Source organism: Schistocerca nitens, chromosome 8, assembly GCF_023898315.1.
Source record: "Schistocerca nitens isolate TAMUIC-IGC-003100 chromosome 8, iqSchNite1.1, whole genome shotgun sequence".
Classification (NCBI taxonomy): domain Eukaryota; kingdom Metazoa; phylum Arthropoda; class Insecta; order Orthoptera; family Acrididae; genus Schistocerca; species Schistocerca nitens.
Window position 1 is genome coordinate 213,382,478 of NC_064621.1, and position 20,953 is coordinate 213,403,430.

Here is a 20,953-nt window from a genome sequence, read left to right on the forward strand (position 1 = left end):
AAAGCACTGGGCCCTCCTTCCTTTTGCTCTGAGCGGCTCTACCTCGACGTTCACCGTCGCTACCGTCTTCAGTTGGAAGATTTTGCGTGCCTCAACGCTATCGACCAGCACGACCAGGAACAGAGGCATGTCCCTCCGCGTCCTGGGCGATTTCATGAGGCCCGCAGAGCGTACCCCGTATCCCAAGGAGGTAAGTTCCTCCTTGAGGTGCGATGGTTCCATACTCATGGGGAGGTGTCTGAAGACTACCTTTAGGAGAGGAAGTCGCTCTGCGTCGTGTGTGTAACAGAACAGGCCCTCGTCCCTGATCTTTTTCATGGTAGCTCGGTAGTCTTCCATGTTGGCTAGCGTGATTCGCAATAGCTCACGCCCGGCTGTCTTAACCTTGGGAGGTGCGGACACACCTTCGAGTGGACCTGGTCCAGTATTTATGCCTATGGCCTTCCCCCTCCACCAACGGCTGCAGGCGCTTCCTCTGTGGTCCGCGCCCATTCCCTGCGACCTGCTGGAGCGTTGCTGCTCCGTTTTCCGTCCGCTGCGGTTCTAGGTGTTCCCTCTGCGGTCCGCGCCCACCAACCCAGTGGACGAAAAACGGAGCGACAACGCTCCAACAGGTCGTGGTGAGCGGGCGCGGACCGCAGGGGGAACGCTTGGTACCCCAGACCGTAGATGAAACCCCCAGGAGCGGGGTTGGTGGGCGCGGACCGCAGAGGGAACACCTAGAACCGCAGCGGACGGAAAACGGAGCAGCAACGCTCCAGCAGGTCGCAGGGAATGGGCGCGGACCACAGAGGAAGCGCCTGCAGCCGTTGGTGGAGGGGGAAGGCCATAGGCATAAATACTGGACCAGGTCCACTCGAGGAGCAGTCTCAGGTCGCACCTGATGAAGGTTACGAGCCACGTGACCGAAATATCGTGCAAGTACGACGCTGATATCCGGCAGAACACCCGACAACCCAAGATGTCATTAGATCGCCGGGAAAGCCTGAAGAGTTACATGAAATAACATATTGACTACTCGGTGAAAATGCCAGAGGTCTCCCAGCCGTGCACATAAAGTTGTGTGCCACATGGCGGGAAGTCTGCTTGATTGTAGTGTCAATGGGGCTGCCCTGCAACGCGGGAAGGTTAAGGGAATGGGAAAATATGTACAGTGTTTGTCACACAGCAAGCAGTTACGGAGCACTGAAGTGGCTTTCTTCACTACAACGTGGTCTGGACGCAACATCTGGATATCACAGGGGGAAGACTCGTCAGGAAACTGGAAGAACGACGAAGTGTGATGAGTGTAACCCTGAAATTTGCTATTGTGCATAGCATTGTTTCTCGTGCATCATCGGGGGTTCCGAACCACAGGCTCTGCCGACTGAAGGAGAGGACTTGGTCGATAGCGGTAAACTACAGCCGCGGGTAACTGCTACATAGTGTAACAGGCAAGAAAGGACAGACGTCAAACAGCGGGTGCAACCACATTTAACAAGACTACAAGGCAAGCAACTCACGCTCCACAGTAGACTGGTGACTCCATGCGGGTGATCTCTATGCCAACGACCGGTCTTCTGTGGCCGCACATCGGCGGCATCGCTTGCGTCGGTGCCAAGAGCTTAGGGACTGGGCCACCGAGCAGTGCGATCGCATTCTCTTCTCGAGGAGTGCGATCGTATTCTCTTCTCGAGGAGTGCAAGTTCAGTATTATTAGTGATTGAGACATACCCTCACATGCCGAGAGGTGAGAAAACGTAATGCACCCTGGAACATTGGTGACTGTGAACGTTTTTGTGGCTAAGGTGTAATGGTATAGGAAGGCTTAATACTGCCTGGGTGTGCTGGGTTGGGTTGGGTTGATTTGGGGAGGAGACCAAACTGCGAGGTCATCGGTCTTATCGGATTAGGGACGTCCACGACTCCTCACAGAACGTGGATTTCGAGGGTTTGTCTGTAAAGTAAGATGGATGGTGATGTGTGGCATCTCTGCCGAAAGAGCACAACGCTGGTTCACGCACAAGTGTTCTGGAGCACACCGTTCATCGTACGAGGTGCATTCAAGTTCTAAGGCCTCTGATTTTTTTTTCTCCGGACTGGAAAGAGATAGAAACATGCGCATTGTTTTAAAATGAGGCCGCGTTCATTGTCAATACGTCCCAGAGATGGCAGCACCGTCCGGCAGATGGAATTTTACCGCCAGCGGCGAGAATGAGAACTGTTTTAAATACTTAAAATGGCGACATTTTCCTTACTTGAACAGCGTGCAATCATTCGTTTTCTGAATTTGCGTGGTGTGAAACCAATTGAAATTCATCGACAGTTAAAGGAGACATGTGGTGATGGAGTTACGGATGTGTCGAAAGTGCGTTCGTGGGTGCAACAGTTTAATGAAGGCAGAACATCGTGTGACAACAAACCGAAACAACCTCGGGCTCGCACAAGCCGGTCTGACGACACGGTCGAGAAAGTGGAGAGAACTGTGTTGGGGGATCGCCGAATGGCTGTTGAACAGATCGCCTCCAGAGTTGGCATTTCTGTGGGTTCTGTGCACACAATCCTGCATGACGACCTGAAAATGCGAAAAGTGTCATCCAGGTGGGTGCCACGAATGCTGACGGACGACCACACGGCTGTCCGTGTGGTACGTTGCCAAGCAATGTTGATGCGCAACGACAGCACGAATGGGACTTTCTTTTCGTCGGTTGTGACAATGGATGAGACGTGGATACTATTTTTCAATCCAGAAACAAAGCGCCAGTCAGCTCAATGGAAGCACACAGATTCACCGCCACCAAAAAAATTTCGGGTAACCGCCAGTGCTGAAAAAATGATGGTGTCCATGTTCTGGGACAGGGAGGGCGTAATCCTTACCCATTGCGTTCCAAAGGGCACTATAGTAACAGGTGCATCCTACGAAAATGTTTTGAAGAACAAATTCCTTCCTGCACTGCAACAAAAACGTCCGGGAAGGGCTGCGCGTGTGCTGTTTCACCGAGACAACGCACCCGCACATCGAGCTAACGTTACGCAACAGTTTCTTCGTGATAACAACTTTGAAGTGAGTCCTCATGCTCCCTACTCACCTGACCTGGCTCCTAGTGACTTTTGGCTTTTTCCAACAATGAAAGACACTCTCCGTGGCCGCACATTCACCAGCCGTGCTGCTATTGCCTCAGCGATTTTCCAGTGGTCAAAACAGACTCCTAAAGAAGCCTTCGCCGCTGCCATGGAATCATGGCGTCAGCGTTGTGAAAAATGTGCACGTCTGCAGGGCGATTACGTCGAGAAGTAACGCCAGTTTCATCGATTTCGGGTCAGTAGTTAATTAGAAAAAAAAAATCGGAGGCCTTAGAACTTGAATGCACCTCGTACATCGTTGAACATGGAGCTCCGCAGCAGACCACCCTTACGTGTTCACATGCTGACTCAACGACCTCGTCGATTACTAATGCAGTGGGCGCGGGCCCATCGGGATTCGACCGTCGATCAATGGAAACGTGTCCGCTCTTTGGGTGAATCACGTTTTTGCTACACTAGGTCGATGGTAGTCTCCACAAACGCCGTCATCGAGGTTAACGGCGGCTCTAAACGCGCCACGGACGCAGGCTGTTGGGAGCAATGTTATGCTACGGGAGACATTTTCCTGTGCTTGCTTGGGACCTGTGATAGTAATAGAAGAAACGCTGACAGCTGCGAACCATCTGCATCCCTTCCTGCGTGTTGTCTTCCCAGACGGTGGTGTCATCTTTCAGCAGTATAACTGTCCGTGTCTCGGAGTCAGAACCGTGCTATAGTGGTTTGAGGAGCGTCATAGGGAGCTCACGTTGATGTATCGGCGATCAAATTCGCCTGATTTAAATGCTGTGGGACCCATCCCGGTTCGCTATCGGGCGTCATCACCGCTACGCAAATCAGCAACCCGTTATTTGCGCGAATTACGTGATCCGTGCGTACACATCTAATACTAACACACCTGCACAAACCTACCAAAAAACTGTCGGATCCCTGATATGCAGAATCAGTAATGTATTTTGTTCCGAAGATGGACAAACTAGCTATTAAGCAGATGGTCATAATGTTTTGGCTCATCAGTGTGGATAATTTAGTTCCTGTGGCATGATACGTCTCTAAAATGACCAACTCTTTTATGTCCAAGATAGCAGTTTTAGTCTTGTCCTCCCGCTGCGTAAATTTCCGCAGACATCTATGCACATATAACATACAACTTACGCAGATAAACAGTTGAACAAGCCAATATAAAACTGCATGATTTTTTTATTTTATTTCTGTGCCATTTTTCCCGATGGAAAGTGAAATAATTTGTAAATTACAGAATTAAAAAGTTCCATTATTAAACTAAAAAATTAAAAAAACTTTTATTTTCATTCAGTTCACCCATTTTCAAGACAGCACACTTTGATTGAAGCTGGAACTATAAAATAAGTATAGTTCTAGCATTAAAAGATTTTTTAAAGATCTCAGGAATTACCGTAAATGAAAATGGATTGTTTCTTCTTTTAATATTTAGCGCTAGAACAAGGTTCAGGAATTTATTTCTGTTACAGAGATGTGTCTATGTAATGCTTAGTTTAAAGAAAAAAAACAATCCATTTCTTCAATCATTTAAATTTATTTTAACACTTTGACTGTCAGTCCCGTCAATTGATGGGACGTGATTGTTTCGGTACACTGTTGATGGCATCAGTTGACGGGATACGATTTCTGTCGATCTAAAATCGAAATCACTTACACTGACGGGATCGATCGCTCTTCATTGTATTGCGAGGAGCATATAGTTTCTAAAACAGACATAAAATGATAGGCATTCTAAGAAACGGCAAGGTTTACATGACCGACTATTAACGGTCTTGCCAAGAGCCATCGGAAAGGTAACGAATGTCTAAGGCTAGCAGGGGCAAGGGGGTGGGGGTAAATCATACGTCGCTTGTGTGGAAAAATGTCCTGCCGACTCTGACGATGCTCGCGCGTTAATTAAACAAGTCGATGAGGAATGACGCAGAATATCTTTGAACTCCCCTCTCCAATCTCTCTCTCTCTCTCTTTTCTTTCGGTCTATCTCTTGTTAGTCAAACTTTAATACTGTCACGAGACGAACCCGTATACGTTGTAGTTCGTTATGTTCTCTAGTCCATGGGAGTCTAGTTTACTCGTGTTATCTACAGATAATACGCCCAAACTGGTACAGTTTACTTTAGAGTAGATAACAAATCACTCGCGGCGTGTGGTTCATGAGTCTACTTAGTAGCATTTGAAACAGTCTACGTACAGAATGTTCCAAATGTGTACGTCACGCAAAGGTTCACTCGTCTCTGAAATTAATTCCGTGATCAATGCTTCCTTTTAGAGGTGCTTTAGCTTTCGAGATAGTAAAACGTGACAATTGGCATCAAAACCTTTTGCTTGATTGTCGAACGTTTGTATGTAGAGCTCCTAGTCTCGATGGAGTTCATAGACGTACGTCACACACGCGTTTAGACCTGTCTGTTTCCCCTTACAGATCATACTTAATATCTGAATCGTCCAGAAAGATAACTCACGTCCAAGAAAGCAAAATTTTAAGGAACTACTAAAAACTGTCATTTAAAATGAAAAGATATATAGAGGTCACTTCTTTTAGAAGATGTAAAGGCACAAAATTTCGAAGTATATTATTTATGAATTTCGAGTTATTAACAAAGGACTTTTGGACACAATAAACACTGACACAATCGAAGGTAAATAACGGAATTTGCAAAGGTATTTGTTAAGTTAGAATCACTGGTTAATAATATGTAATATCTATAAATAAAAAATGTACATCATATGTCCAATATTTACATATGATATACATTTTTTCTGATATATGAAAGTACATGCTTAGAAACAAGTTATTAAGTCATCAGACAGGCAAAAAAAATTTTATCTTATATGCTTTCTTTTCTTATCACCTCAGCATTTACTGAAACAGAATTTTCGGTGATGGGTGCAAACCAGCAAGAAGAGAGGGACAAAGCTTCAATAAATTAAAATAAAAAAGTAATTGTTCATTTATTTAAACATAAATTTGCAATGCAGCGCCAGTTATTAATCTTTTAAAACCAACCAAAAACTCATATTTAATGCCAGAAGTACAAAAAATCGTATTTAAGTGCGTAGATAATACATTTTTAGAAATATACTATTTATTCTCCTTTCCTTGAAATAAGATACACTATTTGTCTCTAAAAATTGTTAATGCTAATCGTGGTTCAATTATAACTGAAAAGGCTGAAGATGTATGTAAATGAAATCATTCAAATCTGAAGACTGAGAGTAAACATTTATATACCTGCAGTAACTGCTAGAGACTTGTCAGTCAGTTTTCTCACATTAAGTGAAACTATTGGAATCTGGTGACAGTGAAAAACATTCATATATTGACTTGGCCACGGAGACTAATTTCATTCAGTTGTTTCATTCTACTAAAAAAAACCGACTGAACGAAAAATTACCGACTGAGCAGTCGGTTGCCCCGTCACTTCGTTCTGCGCGTTGACCAGTAGACGCTTGTAAGCTTCCTTGTGGCTTGCCATTCCGTTTACATTTGGGCAAATTCAATGTGTGATACACTTCATAGCACACATGCCGAGGCGGCCGTGATACAAGCACACGAGGGAGTGGCTTCACTTACTCTTTTTTATCGTTGCAGGAACCAGAGCGGTGTAATTGCAAATCGACAGCATCTTTTTGTTTATACAGGATTGTCTTTTGTCTTCCTTCTCAGAAAGCCGTTGGTTGAGTGCATCCAAACTCTGTTGAAAGTCCGGAGTTGTTCAGAGACCATCAAATGATGGTCTCATTTGAAGGCAGAAGCTGCCACCACGACAACGTCATCTTGGGATGATGTCACTGTACATACTGTCATTTTTCGTGCTGAAGCATGCAGTGCATATTGTGTGCAGTTTCTAGCACTGAATTAACGTCATTTTTGCCTTTGTTATAGATGATGCTTTGACAGGTAGCGGCAGCTGGTTGAGCCTCATACGCTGAAGCGCCAGACAAACTGGTATAGGCATGGGTATTCAAATACAGAGATATGTAAACAGGCAGAATACGGCGCTGCGGTCGGCGACACCTATATAAGACAACATGTGTCTGGCGCATTTGGTAGATCGTTTACTGCTACTACAATGGCAGATTATCAACATTTAAGTGATTTTGGACGTGGTGTTACCGTCGGCGCACGAGAGATGGAACACAGCATCTCCGACGTAGCGATCAAGCGGGGATTTTCTCGTACGACCGTTTCACGAGTGTACCGAGATCCTGTAAAACATCAAATCTCCGACATCGCTGCGACCAGAAGATCCTGCAAGAACGGGGCCAACGACAACTGAAGAGATTCGTTCAACGTGACAGAAGTGCAACCTTTCCACAAATTGGTTGGGCTATCAGCAAATGTCAGCGTGTGAACCATTCAACGAAACATTATCGATATGGGCTTTTGGATCGGGAGGCGAACTCATGTACCCTTGATGACTGCACGACACAAAGCTTTACACCTCACGTGGGCCCGTCAACAGCAACATTTGACTGTTGATGACTGGAAAAATGTTGTTTAGTCAGACAAGTCTCATTTCAAATTGTATAAAGCGGATGGACGTGTACGGATATGGAGAGATCCTCATGAATGCATGGATCCTGCATGTCAGCAGAGGTCTGTTCAAGATGGTGGACGCTCTGTAATGGTGTGGGGCGTGTGCAGTTGGAGTGATATGGGACCCCTGATATGTCTAGATACGACTCTGACAGATGACACGTATGTAAGCATCCAGTCTGATCACCAGCATTCATTCATGTCCGTTGTGCATTCCGACGGACTTGGCAAATTCCAGCAGGACAGTGCGACACCCCACACGTCCAGAACTGCTACAGAGTGGTTCCAGGAACACTCTTCTGAGTTTAAACACTTCAGCTGACCAACAAACTCCCCAGACGTGAACACTATTGGGAATATCTGGGATGCTTTGCAACGTGCTGTTCATTCTCTTACGGATTTATGGACAGCCCTTCGCGATTAATGGTGGCAATTTCCTCTAGCACTGCTACAGAGATTAAGTCGAGTCCATGTCATGTTGCGGCACTTGTGCGTGCTCGCGGAGCTCTGCACGATGTTAGGCAGGTGTTCCAGTTTCTTTGGCTCTTCAGTGTATGATGTAATGTTGCGTCTATCATTTCAGACTTGTCAACAATAACGCATATCTGGCACAATCAATTGGATAGTACTTTATCACCCATTTGTCATTGTTTATCACTTTCTGAATGTATTATTCATATGATCTGCAGACACTTTTAATAAAGTGGTTTCGAGATTCTGCTACTTGCCTTACACTGGCGGGTTCTTAAAAAAAACACCTAACACTAAAACCAATCTACAAGAGTCTAAGGCACTAATTGTCAATATAAAATAATTTCATCACTTGAAACACCATATGCAGCGAAAGAAAGTTACAGCACAGGAAATCATAGTTCTAGTTGCTATGGGGAATACGACAAGGTTTCCACATTATTTCGTGGCATAGTTAGGACACTGCACGGGACTGGCTGATTGTTTGTCACTGGTAAGGAAAATCCCGATCTTTGCAGAAATATTTGTTCTTCAACATTTAAAGTCAATATTTTGACTCTGCTTAGCCTTATAATGAGGTATCTTAAGCGGAAACACCTCCTCAACGTCAACCAGTATGGATTTCGAAAACATCGATCTTGTGAAACCCAACTCGCACTTTTCTCACATGACATACTGAAAACTTTGGATCTAGGCAAACAGATAGTTGCTGTATTTCTTGATTTCGAAAAAGCATTTGACTCAGTACCACACCTATGCTTACTGTAAAAAAAAACTACGATCATATAGCGTATCAACTGAAATTTGTGACTGGATTGAGGACTTTTTCGTAGTGTGGACGCACCATGTTATCTTGTATGGAGAGTCATCGTCAGATGTAGAAGTAACTTCAGGTGTGCCCCAGGGAAGGGTGTTGGGACTCCTGCTGCTCATACTGTGTATTAGTGACCTTTCAGAAAATATTAATAGAAAAATCAGGCTCTTTACAGGTAATACAGTTATCTGTAATGAAGTACTATCTGAAAGAAGCGGCATAAATATTCAGTTAGATATTGGTAAGATTTAAAAGTGGTGCAGAGATTGGCAACTTGCTCTAAATGTTCAGAAGTGTAAAATTTTGCACTTCACAAAACGAAGAAACGTAGTATCCTGTGACTATAATATCAAAGAGGCACTGTTGGTATTGGTCAACTCATACAAATAACTGGGTGTAACAGTTTTTAGGAATATGAAACGGAATGATCACCTAGGTTCAGTCATGGATAAAGCAGATAGTAGGCTTTGTACTTCCCCAGTATTCTACCAATAAACCAATCAGTCGACAAAGGAGATTGCTTACAAATCTTTTGTCCAACCAGTTCTAGAATATTGCTCAAGTGTGGGGGACCCATACCAGTTACAACTAACAGGGGATATTGAATGCATACAGAGGAGGACAGCATGAATGGTCACAGGTTTGTTTAATCCATGGGAGAGTCACAGATATACTGAAGCAGCTGAACTGGAAGACCCTTGAAGACAGACGTAAATTATCCTGAGAAAGTCTCTTAACCAGCATTAAATGAAGACTCTAGGAATTTACTACAATCCCCTACTATTGCTCACATAGGGATCGTGAGGATGAAATTAGGATAATTACTGCACACACAGAGGCACAATCATTCTTACAGCGCTCCGTACATGAATGGAACAGGAAGAAACCCTAATAACGGGTACAATGGGACATACTCTCTGCCATGCACCTCTCAGTGGTTCGCATAGTATAGATATGGACGTAGCTGGTGCTGTCTGAACATTTTTTTTTATGTAACGTTGTCTGTTGTTGTAGGCGTTCTTGGCTCAATTTGAATTTCTTGCTTTTTAGAGTCCATGTTTCTTCTTGGAGTCACAATTCGTCATTACATCAAGCACAATCAATAACATGCACTCATAATTGCTGAATGAGAGCAAAATTTATTTTATAGCTTGCAGACATTTATACTGCAATAATTCAAGCACAAAATACGAGTTTATTTTAGACATACCAGAGACTAACTGAATTGCACCACTTAGCATGAACAGCAATCCACTGTGTCAGCCAAAGAACACACACTACACTCGAACCACTTGTCATACTTCTACTCACACATTTACAAAGTGCAAATGCATGCCAATCTAATATACACTATGTGATCAAAAGTATCCAGACACCCCCAAAAGCAACCGTTTATCGTATTAGGTGCCGTGTGCTGCCACCTACTGCCAGGTACTCCGTATCAGCGACCTCAGTACTCAGTAGTCATTAGACATCGTGAGAGAGCAAAATGGGGTGCTCCGCGGAACTCACGGACTTGGAACTAGGTCAGGTGATTGGGTGTCACTTGTTTCGTACGTCTGTACACGAGATTTCCACACTCCTAAACGTCCCTAAGTCCACTGTTTCCAAGGTGATAGTGAAGTGGAAACGTGAATGGATACGTACAGCACAAAAGCGTACAAGCCGGCCCTGGCTGATGACTGACAGAAACTGCCGACAGTTGAAGGCAGAAATATATCCAGACCATCACACAGGAATTCCAAACTGCAACAGGAGCCACTGCAAGTGCTATGACAGTTAGGTGAGAGGTGAGAAAACTTGTATTTCATGTTCAAGCGGCTGCTCATAGGCCGGACATCAAGCTGGTAAATGGCAAACGACGTCTCGCTTGGTGTAAGTAGCGGAAACATTGGATGATTGACAGTGGAAAAAGGTTGCGTGGAGTGACGAATCACGGTACACAATGTGATTATCCATTGATAGGTTGTGAGTATGGCGAATTCCCAGTGAACATCATCTGCCTACGTGTGTAGTGTCAACAGTAAAATTCGGAGGCGGTGGTGTTATGGTGTGGTCGTGTTTTTCATGGAGAGGACTTGAACCCCCTTGTTTTTTGCGTGGCACTATCACAGCACAGACCTATATTGATGTTTTAAGCACCTTCTTGTTTCCCACTGTTGAAGAGCAATTCAGGGATGGCAATTGCATCTTTCAACGTGATCGAGCACCTGTTTATAATTTACGGCCTGTGGCAGAGTGGTTACACGACAATAACGTCCCTGTAATGGATGGCCTGCACAGAGCCCTGACCTGAATCCTATAGAACACCTTCGTGCCAAGTCTCACCGACCAACATCGATATCTCTCCTCAGTGCAGCACTCCATGAAGAATGGGCTGCCATTCCCCAAGAAACCTTCCATCACCCGATTGAACGTATGCCTGCGAGAGTGGAAGCTGTCATCAAGGCTAAGGGCGCCCACACCATATTGAATTCAAGCATTACCGATGGAGGCCGCCACAAACTTGTAAGTCATTTCCAGCCAGGTGTCCAGATACTTTTGATCACATAGTGTACATCACCTGGCAAGAAACTGAAGCATCCAGTAGGGGAGGAGGAAACTAAATGGAACTTCATGGTTTGAGACATTGTGTGGTGTTATTTTAGTGATTACAAAATCGAGAGAAATTTATTAAGAATTTGCAAATATGTGGCCTCTTCTCTGTATGGCGTTGCAACCTGTTCAGCCTGGCTGAATGCACTTATTCAGTTTGAAAGGGTGTGATAAAGCCGTTATATCCTCTCCTCGGGCAAGTTGGCCCATAACTGTTGTAACAGATCCTTGATATCCTGAATAGTGGCACTGGGATGGAATTGATGCCTGACTTGCTCACACACAAACTCTATGGAGAACAGATATGGAGATCTTTGCTGGCCACAGGAGTATCTCATCATCATTTAGACAGTTCTTAAGAACACGTGCCTTATCTGGACAGGCATTGTCCTGTAGAAAAATGGCACCAAAATAGTGTCGCATGAGAGGTAAACCGTAAGGGCATGGGATGTCCGTGAAATAACACTGGGCTATCAGAGCACCCTCAGTGAATTACATCTGTGGCCTGAAGTCATATCTGATGGCTCCCACAACATGATGCCAGGAACATCATTCCTGTGTCTCTTCAAAATATTGTAATTATGGGAGCTCTTCTCAGGTCACCGTCATACTCACTGACGATGGTCATGCACGATAGAAAACAATCACGATTTACTGTCGAACACAAAGTGACGCCATTCCACACTTCCTGGTCACAGCATCTTTCTAAATGCAGAAGTGACGCCATTTCACGCTTCCTGGTCACGGCATCTTTCTAAATGCAGCCATTGTGTTTTGCTGTTAGTAGCCGCCTAAGCTTGGGACAGTAATTCCCTAATCCGGCTTCCCAAAATCTCTGATAATTTGTGTGAGATGACACAGAATATAGCAGGGAGCCCATTATCTGTTCTCAGATGGCACATGCAGATATGATGGGGTTATGATTGTGTTTTGTGCACAATACAGTGATGCTCCTTTTTACTGGTAGGATGTGGTCAACTGGAATCCTGAGAACGAGTATGCCGCCCCACATTCCTGTGCAGTCTAACATCAGGCCACTGTCATACATTAATGTCCCACAAATCTCGCTTCCCGCGCCCGGGTTCCCGGGTTCGATTCCCGGCGGGGTCAGGGATTTTCTCTGCCTCGTGATGACTGGGTGTTGTGTGCTGTCCTTAGGTTAGGTAGGTTTACGTAGTTCTAAGTTCTAGGGGACTGATGACCATAGATGTTAAGTCCCATAGTGCTCAGAGCCATTTGTCCCACAAATCTGTACATTGTATGATTTAACAAGCCAGCCAAACGGTGACCCACAATGCAGCTCCTTTCACATTTCACCAAGTGCTAATAATGCTGTCTCACGTGAATATGCCGCATCTCCGCGTCCTTCAGTAAACACTGAACATATGTTCACACCCCTTACGTACCCTGCAAGATCTGGAAACAACACTAAACCAGAACAACACTAATATACTCTTGTGGCCATTCGACCTGCACAGAGAATTGCAATCCTAATTATTTACATACCTGCTGATGATGTGTACATACATGAAACATTGACATCTGGCCATTTCTTCTGGGTGCTTTCTTTTCTCAGGCTATGTAACTTGTGGCTTCTGCATGAAAGAAAATGATCATAATACTGCAGCTGAGAAATGAGTGGGTAATCTTAACCTCGATTCACACTGGACGCCAACAGACTAAAATGGAACATCGGTGTCAGGTGCAAGAGTGTTGACTTCACTTAGCCCAGCACTGAATGGTGCAAGTACAATTATGAAATGTCATATGTGACACAGAAAGTTGGAATATAGTATCAGAATAAGGAGCTAGTGATGATAGGAGATTATCTCTATGAAAGAGATGGTTTAGAAAACTGACAAAAAATACATAGGAATAGTACTCAAAAGATAGATTTGGGTTTAATGGCTGTCTCTGAACAATACACCATGGCAAAATATAAAAGTTGGACCACTTTGTGTCTAAAGGTAGAGATGTGTACTGTTTTACAAAGATGAGGCTGAATAGTTTCTTCCCAAAGTAGCATTCACTAATTCTGAAAATGATTCCTTTGTCTGCAAAGCTAAAGCTGTTCTCTCACACTGAAAATCCTCTGCAGTGACAGTCTTTCAAATAGTGTGTCAACTGTGACATTTACTTTTATTAACCACATGGACACATTCAACAGAGTGGTAGGAAAGTGCATAGAGAGAGTTACCCTGTCTCCCTAGAGAAACATGATCTGTACAAACCAAACTCTCATCCCACACCAGCACATACAGCCATATCAATTAAGTATCAATTTGAAGAAAGGTGGATCATGTAGTGGACACTGACTCCCTAGAAATGTATCCAGAACTGTTTGTCACGAAATTTCAAGACTATTTCACTATTCACCACAAAACTAATATGTGTTCCCACTCCCTTCACCTCAGACCCTGGTATGATTTTAACTGCCAATGAATCCAGGTCCTTCTCTGCTACTTTTTATGATTAGGTTTCATATGTCCTCTTTGGAGAAATATCAACCTAGAATTTATCACAGACAAAATGTTACAAATGGTGAATGGTACTTGAAACAAATATCCGCTGAACTCGGCATCCTCTATACTGTTTAGTGAAAACTAAATTGCTCCATCAGTTAAAGGCAGTAGAGAATGTTGGCAACGGAATCTGCAGTTAGTGTGATACATAGAGCATCACTCACTACCTTGTGAGACTTTGCTCAGTGAAATGCTCTCAAAGTAGCTAGCATTGTATTTTTCCAGCTGAGCCATTGTGTTGGCTCAACATAATTTTGGATGCCACTATGCTCGTTTCTGTGACACCTTTTACACCAGATAAGGCCTGAATATGCTCAGAGTGCAAACTTTGTCTAAATGAGTATTCTGCAGTAGTGCAAGCTTTCAAAATATAATTGAAACTGGTGGATGCTAATTATTTACATATTTTTTGAACAGTAAAATGCTTCAATAAGTTTTTATCTTTATTTTTTAAATACCTCTTTTGTGTACATATTCTTAGTGGAAATTTGTTGAATGTTATGTTTACTTAAATGTTTTGATCTGAAATTACACAGTACTCAAATATTTTCTCTTGAATTAATTTTCTCTTGAAATAACCTATTCATTATACAAGCTTCTGAATCAAACAAGTAAGGGTAAATTTAACACATGGCTCAGTGTATGGACAGGAGAGTATGAGAGATCAGTGAAAGAGCTGGAATATCTATTCCTAAACAACATCACAGTATGACTTTGTGAAGGAAGGAAGACTGGAAGGTCAGGGTTTAATGTAAACAGCACAGATAGAACAAGGATAAGAAGGAATTCATGGTGTTATTTTCAAAGGAACCGCCTCATGAATTTTGCATCAGGTTCTTTTCTAAAACTCTAATCTGAATAGCCAGATACATATTTGAACATGCTCCTTCTGAAAAAAACATTCAGTGCAACTGCTGTGTCAAGTTGGTTGGTATACCTCCTTGAGTTTAAAAATAACAACATACCTAAAACAATTATCTAACCACCTTAGCCACTGACAGTGAACATTAAATGACCAAACACAGGAGCAGAATGGTTTAGTCCTTCTGAACACATGGAAATGAATACTATAAAATCTTAGAATTTTTGTCTATAGAATTCTATATATGTACTACTTCCATTATGGCTACTCTATCACTTGACACAAGACAAAAAAATGTAACCAAAACACAATGTGCATATTTTTATTCCATATTTTATATTTATATTAGTTGCTACACCTCAAACTTACCTTGGTTTGTCCTTTACATTGTATTTTTGTACAATAATTAATAAATAAATAATTCAGACTGCTGTTTTCTGTCAGGACTGCAAAGATAATATTAAATTTCCAGCAGAGCTGCTATAACAACAGCATTCTGAAAGTTTTCTCCAACTTAATGGATCATATTTCATGACAGTCTGTAGCAGGATGTACATGTATGTTGAGATGTGGAGATAAACATGAAGGAACCACTTACTGGAAATGTTTGCAGTCTGGAAAAGTGCGCTCATATTCAAGTCATTTCCATGTACAGGTGTTTATGAAAATAAAATGTCTGTCTGTTGCAGATACCTGCAAGGAGGAAGAAAAATGTGGAAAGCAGTGCAAGTGTCCTGAGAGCTGTAAATGTTGCCAGTCAGGAAAGGATGATACAAGTAAATATTTTGTCAGCCTGGGTTTATTAATAGCTGCAAGTTTACACTGAACTTCTTTATATGTGACACATGTTTAATCATGTCCAAGATAGTCAAGTTTAATTGCATTTTAAGTGATAAAAACATACTGATGATCATCTTTTCCAGAGTTTATTTACCTGCAATCATCCACGTAATTACAAATGTGTGGCTCTACTCAGTTACAGCACTATCACACTTTTTAACATTGATTGGAGCCATTAGTTGACAGAAATCATAACTTTCTGTTGATTTAAATCATAATTATTTACAGACAAAAACTGTTTTTAGTACCAGTACTGTTCTGTAGCCATGTTAATTACCAAGTCAAAGATCTATTACTAATGTTGTTACAATCTTCCTCTTTCCTTACAACAGTCCAAACATTACCTGAGAAAATTACAGACAGTACAAAAGATAGAACTTCCATGAGTGAGTTTGAGAATTGCTTTGATATCATCAGAACATTTCTGTAAGTAAGAATATTACAGCAGATAAGAATCCAACTACATGAGCTGTTTTACACTGTACCTTACAGAAGCTGTTATTTTCTTGTGAGTTAGAAGAAACTGGCATGATGGTGCAGCTCATGAAGAAAGTGGACTTTAATAGATGATAACAACATCCACAGATCTTGGTAGCACCTGCATGAACCTAATTTAAGATCCCTGTTTTTCAAAATAACTTCAGTTCCCTAGTAATGTATGACCTTCTGCCTCCAATTTTTAAGGGATATTGAATTAAGGCAGCACCCTGTTCTTAATAGGATAACAAATACTGAGACACAGATAAAAATTCATTGTAAGAGAGAAAGGCTTTTTATTGTGTCACGATTCTAGGATCTTGTGCATAAAATAAATTGAAAACAGTATCACAATTAAGAAAAAAATAGATTTAAATGTATTTGCAATATTACTCTGTACTTGATATTTTCTGAATTTTTTTTCCATGTGGGAGATAACAATACAAGAAAAAGGGGGAGACAGTGATTCATCATTACTTAGTGTAAAGACAATCTATGACAGAAGAGTACAGGGTGCAATCATTAATGAGAGCTTTGTTTGATTGCACACAATGGATGTTGTGCATGTAGTATGATCACAAATGTACAAAGTTATGATTGAACTATGCGAGAAATTCTAGTAGGAGGCAAAACTAGCATTTGGTGTGGATGAAACTAACACTATGGAACAACCTTTGTGAAAACATACAATTCTGTATTGTTGTTAGACTGGAAACAACTTAGGTGATATAGGAACTCCAAAGGGCAGACTCAAAAACTGACACTGTAGAATGACACTCCAGAATGATTTTTCTCATTAAGTTGTACATTATGTCTGTGACTGAATTTTTGGTTAATAATTTTTGAACAGGTCATCCTACACTGCATTATTAATTGAAGACTGTTTCAAAAGATATCTGCGATTTTGTTAATGTTGTCACTTATCGTTAAATATTTTGACAGCTATCCTAGCTGTTACTTTGAGATGAGTCATGTCCAGAATTCAATTGCTCAGTATAACTGAAGAGGGCAGCTATGGAAACTGGCTAACTATTTCATGAAAGATGACCAGTTAATTAAGATGAAACATGAAAATCAGTTGTTTCCCAATAAACTTTAAGAAAGTTCTTATTTAGTGATCTGCTAAATTCTACCTTATAAAACAGTTTATTACAGTTCCATACTTTAAGTAACCAATTTGTTGTTCTATTTACTGTTTCTTTTATTAGAGTAGCCCAGTTAAGCAAATATTCCACAATATCTCTTCAGTATAATTTGAAAACTCTGTGCTAATCACAAGATTTGACTTTTAAAGAAACAGCTCATGAGGATGTTGAGTTATAACCATGTGTCCCAGTCAGATCTACAGTTTCATATTAGCTTTGAAGTGAATAATACATGTCAAGAATTTTCGCGACTGTATAGCTGACCTGCAGAAATTACTCCCTTCATAGGCCATAGTTCATTCTTGTGCACTGTACCCAGTTAACTACCACAAACATTAAAAAGACTTAAGAATTATAACAACTTGTTTTTAAAAAACTTACAGGTAGTACAGCACGCTTACATTTCACATGTACTCTTTGGATTGACATCAGAATTCATTGCTACTAACAGAATAATCACAAGCCTGAAATGCTTCCATTTTTCATGCTATTTGAGGTTCATGACACAATCATATAAGGGCATACCCTTCCCATTCAAGCAACTCTGATAAACCCTCTAGACAATCCTAAACAGGCCTCGGAAGCCTCAACAATACTGACCAATCACCATGTCATCCTCAGTCAATAGACATCACTGCATGTGGATTCGGGGGGGGGGGGGGGCATGTGGTCAGCACACCACTCATCTGACCATTGTCAGCTTTCGTGGCTGCCTCTTGAAAGTACCATCTTTGAATCCCCAAGTCAGAAAACCTTTTTGTAATTTTTTGATGTACAAGCAGTGTCACATATTGTATTCACTCCCCCTTTACTGATCTCCTTTCACCCTCACACTAATAGTTATAATCTATCTTTTCCATAATATTTTAGTTATCCATTTTAGGTTACGAGGTAATTGTTGCTACTCTTTAAATAATAATAATTATAATAATGTTGCAACATTCAACCACACTATAAATATACTTAATCTTACACAACAAAATGTTAAGAGTCAAACTTTGATCATCAGGTACCCAGCACTTAGATTACATTCAGCACTTAGATTACATTTTTAGTTTTATATGTAAATGTCTGAAAACTGAAACTGAGATGTTTGACACTTGAAGTACATTCCTTTGTAAGATGAAGGCTAATAAGTTTGAATGCCACAGCATTATTACTGATTTTCTCCTCAACAGACTGTTTGTACCATCACCATACCCTCTGATGTTTTCATATTTTCAGTTTTATCCATTATCTGTCTTCACAAAGTTAGATTCCTAGAATCTACATTTCTAATTCACACCTTTGCAGTTAGTCCTTCCATTCACATTACATCTACTGTCAACTGATATTCATGGATATTTATCAATAACGCATGTAGTATTTGTGTGGTGACCCATAAAACAAAACTGTGAAGAGTTTAATTACACAACTATTCCTATCATATACATTTAATGCATTTACCTCAGCCTGCCTTATTAGTGTTCTTCATTTTCTTATATCAACTCAGTCTAACTGATGATATGCTTACTCCAGAATACTGCTCTCTCCTGTCCAGTTAGTGGCTGCTATTACCTGTTCATTTTTCTTTTCACTAATCTCATCTTTCCATTGTTAATGTTATCTTCCCATCTTATGTGAGGCTTCCCCGATGACCAGGCAATTTCCATTGATCCACTACTTACCTCTATTTATCAAATGAGAAAATTTTGCATTCTGCGGTCTTCATTACATGTCCTACACAACCATTTCTTGTTTGTTTCATATTATAATACCATCACAAAGTTGCGAATGCCAGTCCATCATTCTTCAGCTTTTAATATTCTTCAATCTTAAGTATCAAGGCATCTTGATACTCCATCATATTATCCATTCCATCCCTTGTGCTGTGTTATGGACCCTTGCTAACAGGAGTACCAGTCATGATTCCAACAAAAATATAAAGTCTCATTTTAATGTTCTCCTCCTAAATACCAGATAAATAAAAAGGGAGTGGTAGAAGCAGTTCAATAGAATAACTTGCTTTGAATTTAATGTAAGCAGACAATCCCAGTTTGTTCCTTCCACATCCCTTATCCTCAATATCTGCCTAAAACAGTATTGTTTCCTTGGATGTCCATTCCTCTTCTACCAAGATGCAATTTGATTGTGTATTTTTCCATCTAGTGGCATTTTATTTCTTTTGTTGACAAATATACTTGTCTTCAACAGACTAGCATTTTACTGATCATTTTATACTTATGATGAATATATATGTTCAACCACTTATGACCACTAGAAACTGATCCTGAAAGCTTTTACAATGGCTACTTCTTTCATAACTTCTTAGTTATTAAAATTTTCATCCCAAAATAATTATTTTTGTTACAGAAGAGTGGCATTTAGCTAAAAATATTTTCATATGAAAATGGGAAGGCATAATCCCCCTTTTTGGGAAAAAAGTGTGAATTTCTTAAAAATATGGTATCAATGATGGAAAATGTTAATTATTAAGTCTCTTCATTGTGGGCAGATCATTTTATTTAGATTTTATTGGGGATTGTTAACATGATTGTATACAAAACTATCATAAATGTAAGCCATTTTCCTTCTACAGTAAATCTGAAAAACTTCAGATTGTTAATATAACCGGAATTATTTGTTTTGTACAATGCATTCAGTAGTTTGTCTTCCTCACAGTGCTTTGGTGCAGCAATAGACAATTCTATTTCCTAGCTGGCAGTAGTGATTTTTCACTGAAGTCATGAGATAACCATGACACCAAGTCACATCACAGAACAAACAGAAGTGTTGCATGACAACATATACAGAGCTTTTACACTCCTATGCGAATAGACTTTGGTAGAGAGTGGCAGCTGTTCATCAGATGTAGGCCTAACTATTCCACACAGTGAAGTCAGTCATCAATTTCACTGTCCAACAATGAATTTTCACATACTTTGTCACTGTCTGGTCTGCTGAATTCATTATCAAGCTCTTCATCACAATTCACTTTCAAAATACACTTTGCAGTCATAGTAATCAATTGAGAATAGACATTTTATTGTTGACTATACTGAAGGTGCACATGGTAAAAGTGATGTCTTGTGGCAATAAATATAACCAGAACATAACTGGCGAGCTAAGAATGCAAAATGGAACAGGATTTCTTGGCTGAGCACACAACTTTTTTCACAAAAATATGTGCAAAGTAATGTTTTTTAACTCTTTTTACTAAATTATCCAGTTATACATTCCTGGAAATGGAAAAAAGAACACATTGACACCGGTGTGTCAGACCCACCATACTTGCTCCGGACACTGCGAGAGGGCTGTACAAGCAATGATCACACGCACGGCACAGCGGACACACCAGGAACGGCGGTGTTGGACGTCGAATGGCGCTAGCTGCGCAGCATTTGTGCACCGCCGCCGTCAGTGTCAGCCAGTTTGCCGTGGCATACAGAGCTCCATCGCAGTCTTTAACGCTGGTAGCATGCCGCGACAGCATGGACATGAACCGTATGTGCAGTTGACAGACTTTGAGCGAGGGCGTATAGTGGGCATGCGGGAGGCCGGGTGGACGTACCGCCGAATTGCTCAACACGTGGGGCGTGAGGTCTCCACAGTACATCGATGTTGTCG

General features: G+C 41.3%; 1 protein-coding gene across 2 annotated transcripts in view; it reads left to right on the forward strand.

Moving 5' to 3' along the window:
• The window catches only part of LOC126198702 (transcription factor Adf-1-like), a 117,435-nt gene that overhangs the window by 95,025 nt on the left and 1,457 nt on the right, over positions 1-20,953 (forward strand). For both annotated transcript variants that reach the window (XR_007540094.1, XM_049935202.1), the window contains one exon: positions 15,575-15,661. Coding sequence is in view for 1 of the 2 variants with exons in the window: in XM_049935202.1 (XP_049791159.1) it covers positions 15,575-15,661 (87 nt within the window). In the remaining variant the exon portion in view is untranslated. The remainder of the gene's footprint in view (positions 1-15,574; positions 15,662-20,953) is intronic.